The 14,048-nt window shown below is 40.8% G+C and overlaps 2 protein-coding genes across 3 annotated transcripts; both read right to left on the bottom strand.

Moving 5' to 3' along the window:
* Positions 1-1,159: 1,159 nt before the first annotated feature.
* eno3 (enolase 3, (beta, muscle)) lies at positions 1,160-7,294 on the bottom strand. Of its 2 annotated transcripts, none has more exons than XM_030775995.1 (12): positions 7,196-7,294; positions 4,235-4,324; positions 4,042-4,137; positions 3,852-3,910; positions 3,670-3,739; positions 3,349-3,482; positions 2,901-3,123; positions 2,430-2,627; positions 2,127-2,328; positions 1,705-1,813; positions 1,518-1,576; positions 1,160-1,412 (listed from the first exon to the last, which is right to left on the bottom strand). In XM_030775995.1, the coding sequence occupies exons 2-12, from the start codon at positions 4,317-4,319 to the stop codon at positions 1,346-1,348; spliced, it is 1,302 nt and encodes a 433-aa protein (XP_030631855.1). In that variant the 5' UTR covers positions 4,320-4,324; positions 7,196-7,294; the 3' UTR covers positions 1,160-1,345. The 2 variants fall into 2 exon arrangements, with proteins under 2 accessions (XP_030631855.1, XP_030631856.1); XM_030775996.1 differs by lacking the exon at positions 7,196-7,294 and adding an exon at positions 5,256-5,320.
* Positions 7,295-9,918: 2,624 nt separating this feature from the next.
* pfn1 (profilin 1) lies at positions 9,919-14,048 on the bottom strand. Its single transcript, XM_030776029.1, has 4 exons — positions 14,023-14,048; positions 13,661-13,816; positions 10,367-10,556; positions 9,919-10,249 (listed from the first exon to the last, which is right to left on the bottom strand). The coding sequence occupies exons 2-4, from the start codon at positions 13,787-13,789 to the stop codon at positions 10,152-10,154; spliced, it is 417 nt and encodes a 138-aa protein (XP_030631889.1). The 5' UTR covers positions 13,790-13,816; positions 14,023-14,048; the 3' UTR covers positions 9,919-10,151.

The raw sequence follows: 14,048 nt of genomic DNA, 5'->3' as shown, positions 1-14,048 counted from the left end.
CCTCCATGTATGCTATTCCATCACAGAACGTATTTTGTTCTGAATAGTCTACATAAGCCAGGAATAAATCAGAGATGTAATTGGGGATCACAAGACCGCAGCTCACCTTCAGCTCCGTTCCACAAGTGTCAAAGCCGTAAGTGAAAGTGACAGATGCCTCGGTCTCCCCGGTGCTCTTACAGTCGTTACCGAGGATTAACTGCTCTGGCTTTATTTTCGCTCTCATGGGGCCCAAATAATCTTTCGGAACAGCAATATGGACCTCATGATCAGTACAGACTACTGATATTAGCTGCGTACCGCGCGAAGACGACACACGAGGTCGCCGTGAACTCACCACTCCGCTGCCGTAGCTTCTCAAAAGCTTTTCGTAGTGGTTTAGAGTCAGTTCAGTGCTGGTAGCTGAGCTGAACGTAGGTGTAAATGTCAGATCTCTGGCCGCGACGGTTAGTGTCTTGCTGTCAGTCAACAAAACACTTAACAGAAGTATAATGTAACCCATGACACACAGGACTGTTTCATGTGATTCACATACGTAAATTACCTCCCAGATCCTGCGGTTTTTGTCTTTTTTTTGGTTGCTTATTCAGGTCTTCCCTAGTCATGACAGCATGAGCACGTCGTCAGCAATGTATTTTCCAATCCACAGCCCATTTTACATGCAAATTACCGAAATTGAAGGTGGGTTGTGGATTGAGATTAATTACCCAATTAGTCGGCTAATGAAGTCTGCTATCGAATAAAGCATTGTCACTGCACTTTAAGTGCTGGTTGGTCACAGGCTGTATTTAGATAAATGTTAAAGTGACTTGTAAACGTTTGTTTCTTGTAAACGTGTAAATTTAGTAGAAGGCTCCGGAGTTCAAATTGTATAACCTTTAATTAACCTCAAATCTAGACCACAGTGCCTGAGGATTAAGTCTCACCATAGTGAATTAGGTTTTGATGATCTTTTAAATAATTGTTATTAATACAATAACTTAATATGTTATCCTGGAACATTTGGAACTGAACCATATCAGTGAAAGGGCTGATCAGGGTACGGTCTAATAATTTACAGTTAAATGTCTTTTACTACAAATGAAGTTTCAGTTAACTCATTTAACACTACGTCTCTTTTAAACCAGTGATGACAGTAACCATAAATGACAAGGAATCATAGAGGTTTCTTTTTTTTATTTCAAAAAAGTGGAATTAGTTCTAATCAGAGACTGTAGATGTTGATTAACATTTAACCTCCCCCAACACACAGTCTCGGTCAGAGTGTACATGTCTTTGTAAAGGTGTTTCCGTTAAGGGGAGAGTGGGTAGTTGTGAAGAGGAATGAAGGACTGGAAAGTTCAGTTCAGATTTTGGGGTGACGGAAGTCCTTTCCGGCAAACTTGGCTTTATCTCCAAGTTCCTCTTCAATCCTACACAAAAAGAAACAGAGAGAAAATGCAAACAGTGTGTAAAAGGGCTTTTTCAGCTATATAAAGGATTCCCTCATGTCACACTTATGAGTTCATTGTACTGACCTCATCAGCTGGTTATATTTGGCCAAACGCTCAGACCTGCAGGGGGCGCCAGTCTTGATCTGTTGGAACAGGGAGGGGGAGACAGATCAGTGGAGGAGAAGGATAACAGACAGGTGTTCAATCCATGAAACAGAGTTGTTAAAGTGTTTCAGAATGGAAAGAGGAAGTCCAGAGTCCAAAGACATACCTGTCCAGTGCAAAGTCCCACAACAAGGTCAGCAATGAAAGTATCCTCAGTTTCACCGGAGCGATGGCTGACCATCACACCCCAACCGTTAGACTGAGCCAGCTTACAACTGTTACACACAGAAGAGGAAAATAAACTCATTTTCACCATGTTTGTCTGTAAAATACTTACTCTACGTCTCTGTTCTTTCCTGGCTAACAATCTACTAGTGTGTGAACGATGGCCTCTGTAGTAGCATTACTGAGGGAAGATCCTACAAATAAATTTTTAGTTTGGCACCATTGGTTTAGCACCATGAATTCAGCACCATAAATTTTTATTTTAGCACCATGTGTAACCACAGCCTGAGGGAGATAGTATATTTTGGAAGGGAGACAACTTTGAGTTCTTGGCTGAAATGGGTGAGGGAACTGTATACTCACGCCTGGATTGACTCTGTAACACTGCCAATCTGGTTGACTTTAAGCAGCAGGCAATTGCAGGCCTTCTTCTCACAAGCCTGCTGGATACGTTTGGGGTTGGTCACAGTCAGATCATCTCCCACCACCTGGATGTCCACTGAGCCAGTGAACTTGGTCCAGTTTTCCCAGTCATCCTGGTCAAAGGGATCCTCAATAGACTGAACTGTAGAACAAGAGAGAATCAGAGGAGCGGTACTGAGTGAATGTTTACGCACAGAGGAAATATTAAGAACTGTTTATAATGTTTGTAAATGTATGTGTTACCTGGGTAGTTCTTGATGAAGCTCTTGTACAGGTCTCCAAGCTGCTCTCCAGTGATGTAACGGTTGGGGTCATCAGGAGATTTGAAGTCCAGGTCGTATTTTCCACCTTTGTAGAACTCGGAGGCAGCCACATCCATACCAATGATGATCTTATCAGGATAGCCAGCCTTCTCAATAGCAGATTTCAACAGTTCCAGAGCTACAAACAGCAAGAGAGAAAAAAATCATACATATCTGCAATTCATATATCTAACATTTTACACAAAAGTTACAGGAGACTCAACCTGCAAACAACAAAAGTGGAACATTCTAGAAGAACGCCTAAGGCACATTCCTGTGGAACAATCTTCAGTTTTAGCTCAAAATTATCAGGAAAATGGAAAAGTTCTACTGAAATACCATGGAGATTTGGGGATGAAATGTGCTGTAAATCACACACACTCATACACACAAACACACTCTGTCTCCATACCCTCATTGTTCTCCAGGATGTTGGGAGCGAAACCACCCTCGTCACCAACGTTGGTGGCGTCCTTGCCATATTTAGCCTTGATAACACTCTTCAGGTTGTGGTAGACCTCAGCACCAATGCGCATAGCCTCATGGAAGTTGGCTGCTCCTACAGGGAGGATCATAAACTCCTGCATAGCCAGTTTATTACCAGCATGAGAGCCACCGTTAATCACATTAAATGCCTGCAGTGAGGAGGGAGGGGCAGAGAGAGAGAGAAAAATGATAAGATGTGAGGGGGCAGAGAGAAACAATGGTGAAAATTGTTTAGAAACCACACTTGCTCTTGTTCACAAACTTTATGCTTTTTTTGTACACTGCTCCAGATAAAATCTGTGGAATGTAATTGCAAATCTAAACAAAACATCATTAAACAGTCACACAAACACGCAGTCACACACTCCACATACAGGCACTGGCAGGATGACGTCCTTGTTGCCGGCAAGGTCAGCAATATGGCGGTAGAGAGGCACGCCCTTCTCAGCGGCACCAGCCTTACACACGGCCAGGGACACACCTAGGATAGCATTAGCTCCAAACTTGGCTATGGAGAGAATGAGGAAACAGGAGAGATTGGCAGTGACCCTTCCAGAATTTCTCAAGGTAGATCACAAAAATATTGTGTAAACACTACTTTAGACAAACCACAGACAAAGTCTTAAGTGTTCCCTTATGTTTATCTCTGTGTGCGTGCGTGTGTGTGTTTTTATGTGTAAGAGTATAAAACTCACATTTGTTCTCAGTTCCATCAAGCTCCAACATGAATTTATCAATCTTCTCCTGTTCGACCACACTCAGCTTCTGCTCAGAGAGAGAGAGAGAGAGAGAGAGAGAGAGAGAGAGATGTCTAAGACACTGACTTCTGAAAAGGCATTGCATTTACTCACAGTTTTACATTAGTGTAATGCTTTACCTTCTCGATCAGTTTGGGAGCGATGTCTTTGTTGACATGCTCTACAGCCTTCTGGGTACCTGAGATGCAAGGGGACTAAATATCTTCATCTGCTTTACATTATATATAACCAGTAATGAGTACAGGAAAGTGTGTGTGTGTGTATGTGTGTGTGTGTGTGTGTGTGTGCCCGCGCGTTTTTTTCTGGTACCTTTGCCCAAATAACGGCTCTTGTCTCCATCTCTCAGCTCAAGAGCCTCATGGACACCAGTGGATGCTCCGCTGGGAACAGCAGCCCTGAAACGGCCTGAGACAGAGAAGTGGATTGATATTGAATTATCCGATCTTCAAATAATATTCAATATAACACATAAATGTACACATAACTGAAAATGTGTGTGTACCTTTGGCTGTGTAGAGGTCAACCTCAACAGTGGGGTTTCCTCTGGAGTCGAGGATCTCACGAGCGTGAATCTTGGTGATGGACATCCTGACTGAGGGAGACAAGGATAGGGAGAGAGGAGAAGGAGAGAGAAATCAAAACTGACCTGTGAAACTAAAAGAACATGCTCATCCCTGTTGGTTTTATGACACTGTATGTGGGTGTACTGTATATGCTTATTTATGAGGGAGATGGACTTGTTTAACTGTATATGGAGCTGTGGAACTAAAACGACTAAAGCAGTAGCCCTGTTCACCTCTGCTCTTGTTAGACTGGATTGCAGACACAAGCCACTGATGCACATAAATGCACATCGCAGCTGTCCACACACACACACACACACACACACACACAAAGCCCTTCTTGGGTGCTCCGTTAAGGAGCACTATTAATAGTGTGGCCAGTGGAGTCAAGGGGGCTTAGCATGTTCGTGTAAAAGTGACCACATGTCCATTACCATGGTGTTCAGTTTTGTAATTTATCTTCCAAATTAACTAAACATCCACATTACTCGTCAAACACAACTGTCAAGCCATACTGATCACATTATAGTGTATATGCCTACTTGTGCATGAACTGCACATGTAGTCTGTCATATCTGTGAACCTTAATGACCTTTTCAGAGTGCTGGCTAATATCTGACCTTTGTAAGAAAGCCCTGTGACCTTACTGTATTACAGTAAAGACAGCTGCAAGTGAAGATGAGAATTTACACACACACATACACACACACACTCTTCTCTCTCACTCATCAACAAGATATTATCTCATGAAAGAGATTATGGTCTACAGAAAAGAGAAGAGAAAGAGAAAACGCTGCTTCTGTTCAATGCAGAGCAAAACTGACAGTGTCACATTAACTCTGAAAGTGTGTATTGTGCTACAATGATGAGTGTTGAATGGTTAACTGGCCTTGGTCATATCTTATCCAGATTCAAGGGACAAACTATTAAAAAGAAATGTTAAACAAAACACACACATACTCAGAACCTTGGTAAGTGGTGAGAGTACACTGAACAAAGACGTCAGCACCGTGCATATTCTCTGTGTCAGTTACCCCCTGACCCCTGAAACTCACAAACCCACACACACACACACACACACACACAAACATTCTCCTGACACAGTGGTGACACAGACAACAGGCGGACAGTTTTGACTATGTGCCCTTTTAAAACACAAAAGGCCAGAAGCAAGAGGACTGATACGTACATGCACTCTACCCAGCACTGTCTTTGACCTATGAGGAATTAATGTCACACACTTTTTAAATCCCACCCTACCTCTCCATGAAACTAAAGTGGGAACAGAGCAATAGTGCAGATGTTGAAGTACATTTAGCTGGATAGGAAATTGTCTTGAACTTCAGCCATATTTACTGCTTTGAACCATTGTGAATACCTTCAGACTTATCATGTGCAAAAACTTTCTGATATAGCATGCATCTTTAAAACAATGGCCCATGTGAATGACACTCACAACTCAAATTTGCAGATAATCTAATGCAGCATTAATGTCAAGGTCACAGTTCTCAGACAACACTGAAGACATAATTTCAGAAAATGTTGGATTAAGTTATAAAGAGAACTAGAGTGAGTCCAACCTGAAAGGTTAAAGTTATATTTTATTTTATTGGACCATTTAAGGACTTGGGCAACAGTGAGAGCGCTTCTGTGCGTCCACTGTGAACATGGGCCAGTAAGGAACTGAGGAAGTGTAAAGTTAAACCTTGATTCTAATCCAGTGTTTTTCCTGGCAGTGTTCTGTGACGGTTAAACTATTTGGAAGGAAATTAAGATGCACTGTGCACTTGATTTTTTTGTACGTTGCCAACTTACTTTTCACTAAGGTTTTAAAAGTGATAAATCGATACAACATTCGAAAAAAAAGTAAGCCTGTTGTTGACTGGTATTTTTCTTATCATCAGAAGTCAACTCCAACTTCAACGACGAATCCCCATTGTCTCTTATCGATCCTCGACTTACAAGCATGCAAAATATTATCACAGAGGAACAAGGCATCACACACTACACACGACACTACATTACATCAAAGGTTACTGCGGTGAGGCAATAATGCGCTCACTCGGTGTACTTTAACCGTTTGTGAAGACAGACATTAAATTTGGCAATATTTGCAGTAAAGAAGTGGAAAACATCCCGGATGGATTGTCTGGAGTGAGAGCCGTACTGAAACGGGACGTCTGATTTAATCTTACGGCCAACCCATTAAATCTTAATTCTGCGAAATGCACACGAGTTGGAAAAGTACCCGGAGCCGCCTACAGTAACCCATGCCAGTACATGATATAGCCTAACCTCCGATCATCTTCAACCTTGCATTTCAGCCTAACAGTTTTGTTCCAGTTTGCATGACATTACTTTTTGTCAAATGTTGGAGAGATGGCAGTTTTGACTTGGAAGCCGAGAACACTGCCTCATTAGATCATTTTTTAATTGTATTCCGGAACCGTGAAGGTCATACACTAAAAGACACTGTTACAAAACTACAGCAAGTTTTACATTTGTTTAAGCGCTGAAGCTTTCCGTCTCACATCTATTTAAACTCTTTAAGAGTCTCAAAAGACCCAACTCCTCTTCCCCAGACACGTATTTTATAAGCGGTAGAATATATATCTCCAAGGACAAACGAATGAAAGTAGGAAAAGACATGCGATGACAACTGATCTAGGTTCGGATATAATGCGTGTGACTAAAAACTTCAGCCCTTGGCTTAGTTGCACGAGCTGATTCTAAATCAGCCATAACGTTCAGGAAGTAAAAGTTGTACAGTTGGCTGATAGAGTTGGTTGACAGGCCAGCATGATTCGATAAGCCGACATGAATTTACCGCAGACTGGTAAAAATACATAAGGTGAAGACAAAATGTTTCGTAGAACTGTAATATATAACTAATAGATTACCTGCGTGTAGTTGGTTCGCTGCCGCTCAAGCCTGCGTCTGGCTGAAGAGTGTCCGCTTTTGATTTCACGCCGCAATTTATATACGCTGTCGGAGTGACTGTTCCCTATATGGCAGAGTGCATTTAGAGACCATCTAAAAACTATCGACCTCAGCGCTATGTATGCATGTCGCCAAATGCCATGAAATATTTACTTGGAGACCATGAGTAGAGTTTACTACTGAAAGTAATCCATAATTTTATCAAAAGATACAATGACGTGCGACGCAGATCTTAAGTTCAGAAGTTCGTTTTGTAGACAATAGGACGTGGCTAATTTAAGGGAATTTTACCTTAATACATGGTAAGGTACCTGGCTTAGATAGTACCTTGCAGTTCATTGGTGTGTCCAATTCTGAATATGAAATCCAGTTCTGTCACCGTTACAGTTTCCTATAACCCCAGGCAACAGCACTGGCGTTGTTATTTTCTAATGGAATGTCCTTACTCTTTGTTAAGTGAATAGCACTCTACAAGAGCAACACATTGCTTGACAATATTGGTAATACAAAAAGAATTAATGAACTGGCCTCTTACATACCGGTATAAGACCATGCTTTGTTTTCCCAAACGGGTAGACTACTGAGCTGCGTGGTAGGATTATAGCTGTTTATGAGTGGGAGAAAATGAGAAGAATAAATGAAGATAGAAATAATGAATATCATCAAAATATTATAATCTTTTAAAAGCCTCTCCAGCAGTGCATTTGTTTTGATGTCTGGTCAATTGGCCAGGCTTTTCATTTGAGTAAAACTTTGATTGACGCACACACACACACACATAAAGAACAATGGCTGTGTTGGATACACTGATTTGTGCGAGCAAGTCAACCTTCCAAAACATGTAATGTTGTATAACTGAGGTGACAGTTCTGCTTCATGGAGCATCCCCTTCACATCACTTCAGAACTAAGATGTGCATAGCATATACTGTACTTACGATTACATTTCCTGTTTGATACGTGACATTTGAAATGGCTGAAAATTACAGCATCCCTTTAGACATCATGACATACGAGATTGCTTTATTTTCATCCATTCTAATTACTTTCCCTTTGCACTGAATATTGGAACAGTAAGATGGTCCCTGGTGGTCCATGAGACTTGGATGAAAGGTCAGGGTTAACATAAAGGGGGAAATGTGAGAATGAGTTTGGGTTCGAACCAAAAGGGCAACCCACTTCTGTCCCTGTATATACATGCATACTATTTTTCTCTCTCTGTATCTCCCTTGCAGCATACTATATTTCTTTCTGATACACACACACGCACACACACACACACACTCACATACACACACACATACACACACTACCCTTTCCCTGCCCCAACCACACCCCCTACCCTTTAGCACAAGGCTAAAATTAGCTTTATCATTATCTGAACACATGCTAAGAGATCCTTCAGTGGCCTTGGTCACACAACCAGCTTTAACAGAGCAACACCATACAATCTGTTTGAGTGTACGTTTTTGTGTTTGTTCCTCCCTAGGAAAAGACAAAACGGTCTGTATATGCATGTTTGTGTGTGTAGCATTTCTTTCACAACTGACTGCATGGGTGTGTCAGAGCAGAAATGTTTGGTGCCACTGTATTCACTATTACGTGTATAGTGTGTGTGGTGCCTGTATTTACCGGTGTCAGTAAACACACATAACCTTCAGTCCTTTAATGTCCAGGTGTCTGCTTCTGTGCTGCTAACCTATAAGAAATGTACCATTACAAGAGCTGTGCCATGATTACAAATCTCTTCATGGAGAGTGCACTGTCCTGGCAGAAATAATAGGATTGTTTCTTCAACTGGTGTCCCATTATGCTTTAGTGTCAAGAAATGCGGAAATAAAAGTCTCAGCTGATTTAATGGGAATTAATTATCTAAACAAGTAATGACATGTGACTGGCAACACATGTTCCATCATCTTCTGAACTTTAATGTTGAAATCCACATCCAAATGACTACACACAAGGGGGCGCTACGTGCCTGAATGTTACTGACTATAGACCAAAAATGTGGATTTTAGGGGGGGGGGGGGGGTTAAAATGAAATGGCTTGGACCAGACCCATAAATATACAGACAGATAGGCAGACAGATAGACAGACAGACAGACAGATTTTTTTTTATACCAGATGGAATTCTGCTTTTGTCGTTTTCTGCCCACACTCACTTTAACCTTTACCATTTGCTCCATTTATGGACCACACAGACTACAAGGTTACAGTTTACATAGGATTTGCTCTGCTGAATTCAGCAAAGTGTAAAAATGTGTCATCTTGAGGTTCACAAAAGCTCTCTGATTCAGTCATAGATGCAGTTTCCTGTTTGCAGCCTTCTGCCATTGTTCACTTCCGCTTTAGGCAACTGTTAGCAGCCTCAGTGGAGCACATCTTTCCACCTCTCTCTCTCTTAGAAACAATCAACTCATTTACATTTATCTGAAGTGAGTGAAACACACTTTAACAATTTTTGTAGAGTGTTGATTACAAGTTTACATAATTTCTGCATAAAATATCATTCCTTAAGAATAATATTTGAAGTTAAACATCAAGCTCAGATCGTAAACACAGAAAGTCCATGATGGTAGTAAAAGGGTCTGTATTCCTGCTTTTAGGCCAGTGCCAATTAACAGATAAATAATATGCACACACACACAATTGTACTACAACCTTTTAAATCTCTTTATTTCTCATCTAATTGTTAACTGTAAATCACAAGCTTGTTCAACATGATTTCAAAATAAAATATTTTTAAAAATCCAAAAACAAATTCACAAAAATGTAAATGGGGATGGTGGGTTGAGGGGGGGTGGGTTAACTTGATCTGTAAGTACCACAGATCCAGCGGGAATGAGATGAAACACTGAGTACCATTGATTAAGCCAAATAATTGATACACTTCATTGCGGTACAGCAAGACCCAGCTCAGTAATTGGTACTCCTAAGGTACTCGGCTATCTTATGTACCTTTGGGTTCAGCTTCCCACCATGTGCATCCTTTACTCCTTTCACAAACACTAGAGCTGAAAGGTAGAGAGAAAGAGACACTTAATCACAGAGAAAAAGAGAAGGGAGAATTGAGGATGAGTGCAGAGGGGTATGAAGAAAATGTTTGGAGGAGTTGTACGTGTCTGTAGTACCTTTCAAAGACTTGCCAATGGAGATGTTGTATGTGTTAGAATCCTGCTCAGTGGCCTTGGTACGCAGGTCCATGGTGTTGTCAATGTGGAAATTATCCCTAAGAACAGTGCATTTAGCTCCTGCCAGAGTCACTCCTGCTGTAAACATGGAAGTGCGGTCAGAAGCCATCAACGCCTTAATTTCAGAGGGCTGGAGAGAGAGGGAGAGAGAAAGAGAGTTACTAATGATAAATAAAACTATGCCTGCTGTATCTGCAGGTTATCCCCTTTGACTGTAAACATCATGTCTTATCAACACAACATCCGATGAATAACATGTGAACAATGTGTGAGCCTATGAGTGGCCACTCATTTTTACTCATTACTCATTCTGAAAGCTAACACACATTTTTTAATGCAAGAACAGTATTAAGATATTTGGACAATTGTCTGGGTAAACTGTGCTGTATTTTTGTTTCAAACAATTAAAGAATTTGAAAATCCAGCTACCCCCCCCCCCCTGAAAATTTGAAGCAGTCAGGCCCTTCCCACTCTGCTGATTTTGCATTATGCATATGTGTGTAGGTAGGAGCATCCTTAGAAAGGCTCACTCATTGGCTATCACCAACAAGCCCCAACACCCTTAACACCATAAAAGGAATTCAAACTGAGGAATGTCAAATATTGGGGTCTAGTCTCATCATGTCCGCAGGCAACATGTCCAACACCTGACAAACGTTTTCAAAAGTATGAAAGAGTAAGCTATTTATCAAGTTTTACACAGATTAGAGGTTAACTTAAACTCTCCAAAAATTCCTGACTCACCATAATATAACTGGAATGACTGCCAGTCCCCCAAAGCCAAAGCATTGACCTTCTCAGAGAGACAACCGTATTTAGAAAAAAAAAAATTATCTCTGTAAATTCTCTCCTTTCTGTGCAGTCACGATTGTGTAAGTGAGAAGAGCACAGCTCAAGGCAACCAGTCCTCTTGTGCAAGTCCAACATTACAAAACATCTACATCTAAACACAGGCAGGTTAGCACATACACTACAACCAAACGATCCAATGGCCCAAATCAGTCATGTATTAGCAGATACATGGCACATTACACTTTATGTTACTCAAACTAACTGAATTTCTTGCTGTAGCAATAAGTTTCCCCTGCACAGAAAAGCAAAGCAGAGCAAACCTATAGAAAGAGGAAGTAACCACTTATGACAAAGATATTTTACACAAGGCAATGTGGCCTCAGAGTGTGTGTAATCAGAGGTATAATTGACTGATTCCATCTCAGTCTGTGCACAAGTACACTAATTGTGTGTCATGCTTACAGCAATTCTATTCAGCCAAAAATTCAACCTCTCATAGGGAAAATTAAGAAATGAGAATATTTCGACAGATAATGCCTGAGTATTTGTGTATTTGTGTGTGTGCGTGTGTGTGTGTGCGTGTGTGCGCGTGTGTGTATCTGTTGAGGATAACATCTGTGATGGCATTTCTGGAAGAAGGATAGCATGTCAAGGCTTGAGAGAAGAGAAATATTCACAAACTCACTGACACGTACTGGCAGTAAGAGTAAGTGATTCACGGGCAAGCGCCTGCCGTGTGTGGACTGTGAACTTGTCACAAGAGAACCGTGGACAATACACCAGAGTACAATGCAAAATCACACATACATGTAAAGAACAGGTAGGAAACTCTCATTTTGCTAGACTTTTCACAAAGTTGAAAAATCAGACATGCACACCTCTGAACAAGGTCACTGAGCAAAAGGCTAAAAGCATCCTATTTGCGTGTTCATGTGCGCTCACACACAACCAGATACGCTTCAGAGTACACTATCTTCCCCTGCAACATTTATGTAGATCACATGCTTATCATGTGACAGGTGCACTATCAGCAAAAAAAAAAAAAAAAAAAAAACAACCAAAGGGAAAAAACCCACATACCTAAACAATCATATACGTTACCACAGTCTGCAAGCACTACTTCCCTCCTTCCATTCTCTCATTAAGTACAGAAATAAAGATGCATAGTTCTGGACAGTCAATATCTTTACCACTACTGCTGATTATTTACAGAACAAGACACATTTCATGTACACCCTAGGGCCATTAATCATCAGTGTGGGTACTTGCCATTAGATGGTGTTGTCAGCCTGTGACAACATCTAAATATGGGGCATGAATTTCACTGTCTTAGTCACAGGATTTGATGGCATGACCAGTCTAACATCTGAGCTGTAATCATATTTTAGTGTTCGACTGGACTGATTAAAAAAGAAGCATAATTTAATTATGGGTGAATGGAATATTTAAATGCATTCTTTTTATTTGGAGATTTAAACATGAAGCTTAATCCCAACCTTGCGCATTCTGGGCACCTGTAACCAAAACGAAAATCTCAAAACAAGCGACTTTAGACACTGTGTGTTATTTGACCACAGTATCTTAATTTCTTTACCAAATAATAGGTCTATGTAACATCTACTATGTAACAAGTACACTCAGTCCTCAATGGTGGTTAACAAGCACTGACAGCAAATCGACTTTAAGGCGGAAGTGAGTCAGGCAAGGCACCTCCAGCAATACTTCCTACATTTCTTGCACTCAATTCGCTCAACTGCTTGACCAAATAAGGTAAAGTCTTTGCGAACAACACCGGAATTTAACTCAATTCGAATGAGCACGGTGAATTTGGAGATTAAAAGGTTAACACGAGGGAATCAACACGTCAACGATGAGCGAACCAACTCTGCAAAGGAAGGCAAAGAAGCACACAATGCTGTAAACTGATTTTTGTTAACCCTGTATCACGAGATATAGTTCCTGTTTAAGTAAAAAGGGTAGTTTACAAATGCAGTAACTGATCTTAGTTATTGTTTAACCACTTTCCTCCATTTATAAGATCATTTTAAAACGTCAAATCCCAACCCAAGAGACAAAAAACACTATGATTATCGGCAGTTTCTAAAAAGGGGTCAGGCAACCGTTTTGAAGTTCTGACGTTATTTCTACCTGTACACTATTAATATTCATTGAGTCTGGACACAGCGTAGGCTATTGCTTCGGCCTGCAGATAAATTACAGTACCGGCGCACATCAAAGACGCCCATCAGCCACCAAATTGAAATAGCCAGCGGAAAGCTGCATAAATGAATGTGTTACTCGGTCTAATTGGCAAGTTAAAAAAATAAATATATAATAGAAAGATAAATTAATAAAAAACGGCCATTCATTTTTGCACCGCTGAGTACCAACTCTCTGTGGTTTGTTTTCAGTCTTGTCACTAGATAAAAACAATGAGTTTACCGTAATTTTGGCAAACTGTCCTCCTGGATGCGACGCCCAAATCGATTCGGAGCCAGCCTCGTGACCGACGATTGCGGCATCCTGCACGTTCTCATCCATCAGGTTTTGGACGTACGCTGCCCAAGACATTCTGACTCTGATTGGGTTTTCTTAAAACTGGAGGAGATAAAGAAAATTCAAACATGCACAGTAAAACTCTCAAAAGCAAACTCTTTTTGCTCAAAAGCAAAAGTTTTGCGGTCAAGTGGAAAGTTAAAAAAAAAAGTTATCGCATATTTAACAATATATAGATCAATTAAAAGCCAGAAACGAAGCTGAAGCTACACTGAGATGAAAAAAATTACTCGTAGTAAGCATAATACCTAGAGTGTGTCTCAGGTGACTTTAG

The sequence above is a fragment of the Chanos chanos genome, chromosome 5 (genome assembly GCF_902362185.1).
Source record: "Chanos chanos chromosome 5, fChaCha1.1, whole genome shotgun sequence".
NCBI classification, from domain to species: domain Eukaryota; kingdom Metazoa; phylum Chordata; class Actinopteri; order Gonorynchiformes; family Chanidae; genus Chanos; species Chanos chanos.
Note: the sequence above shows the minus strand (reverse complement) of the source record. Positions and strands in the feature narration are given on the sequence as shown.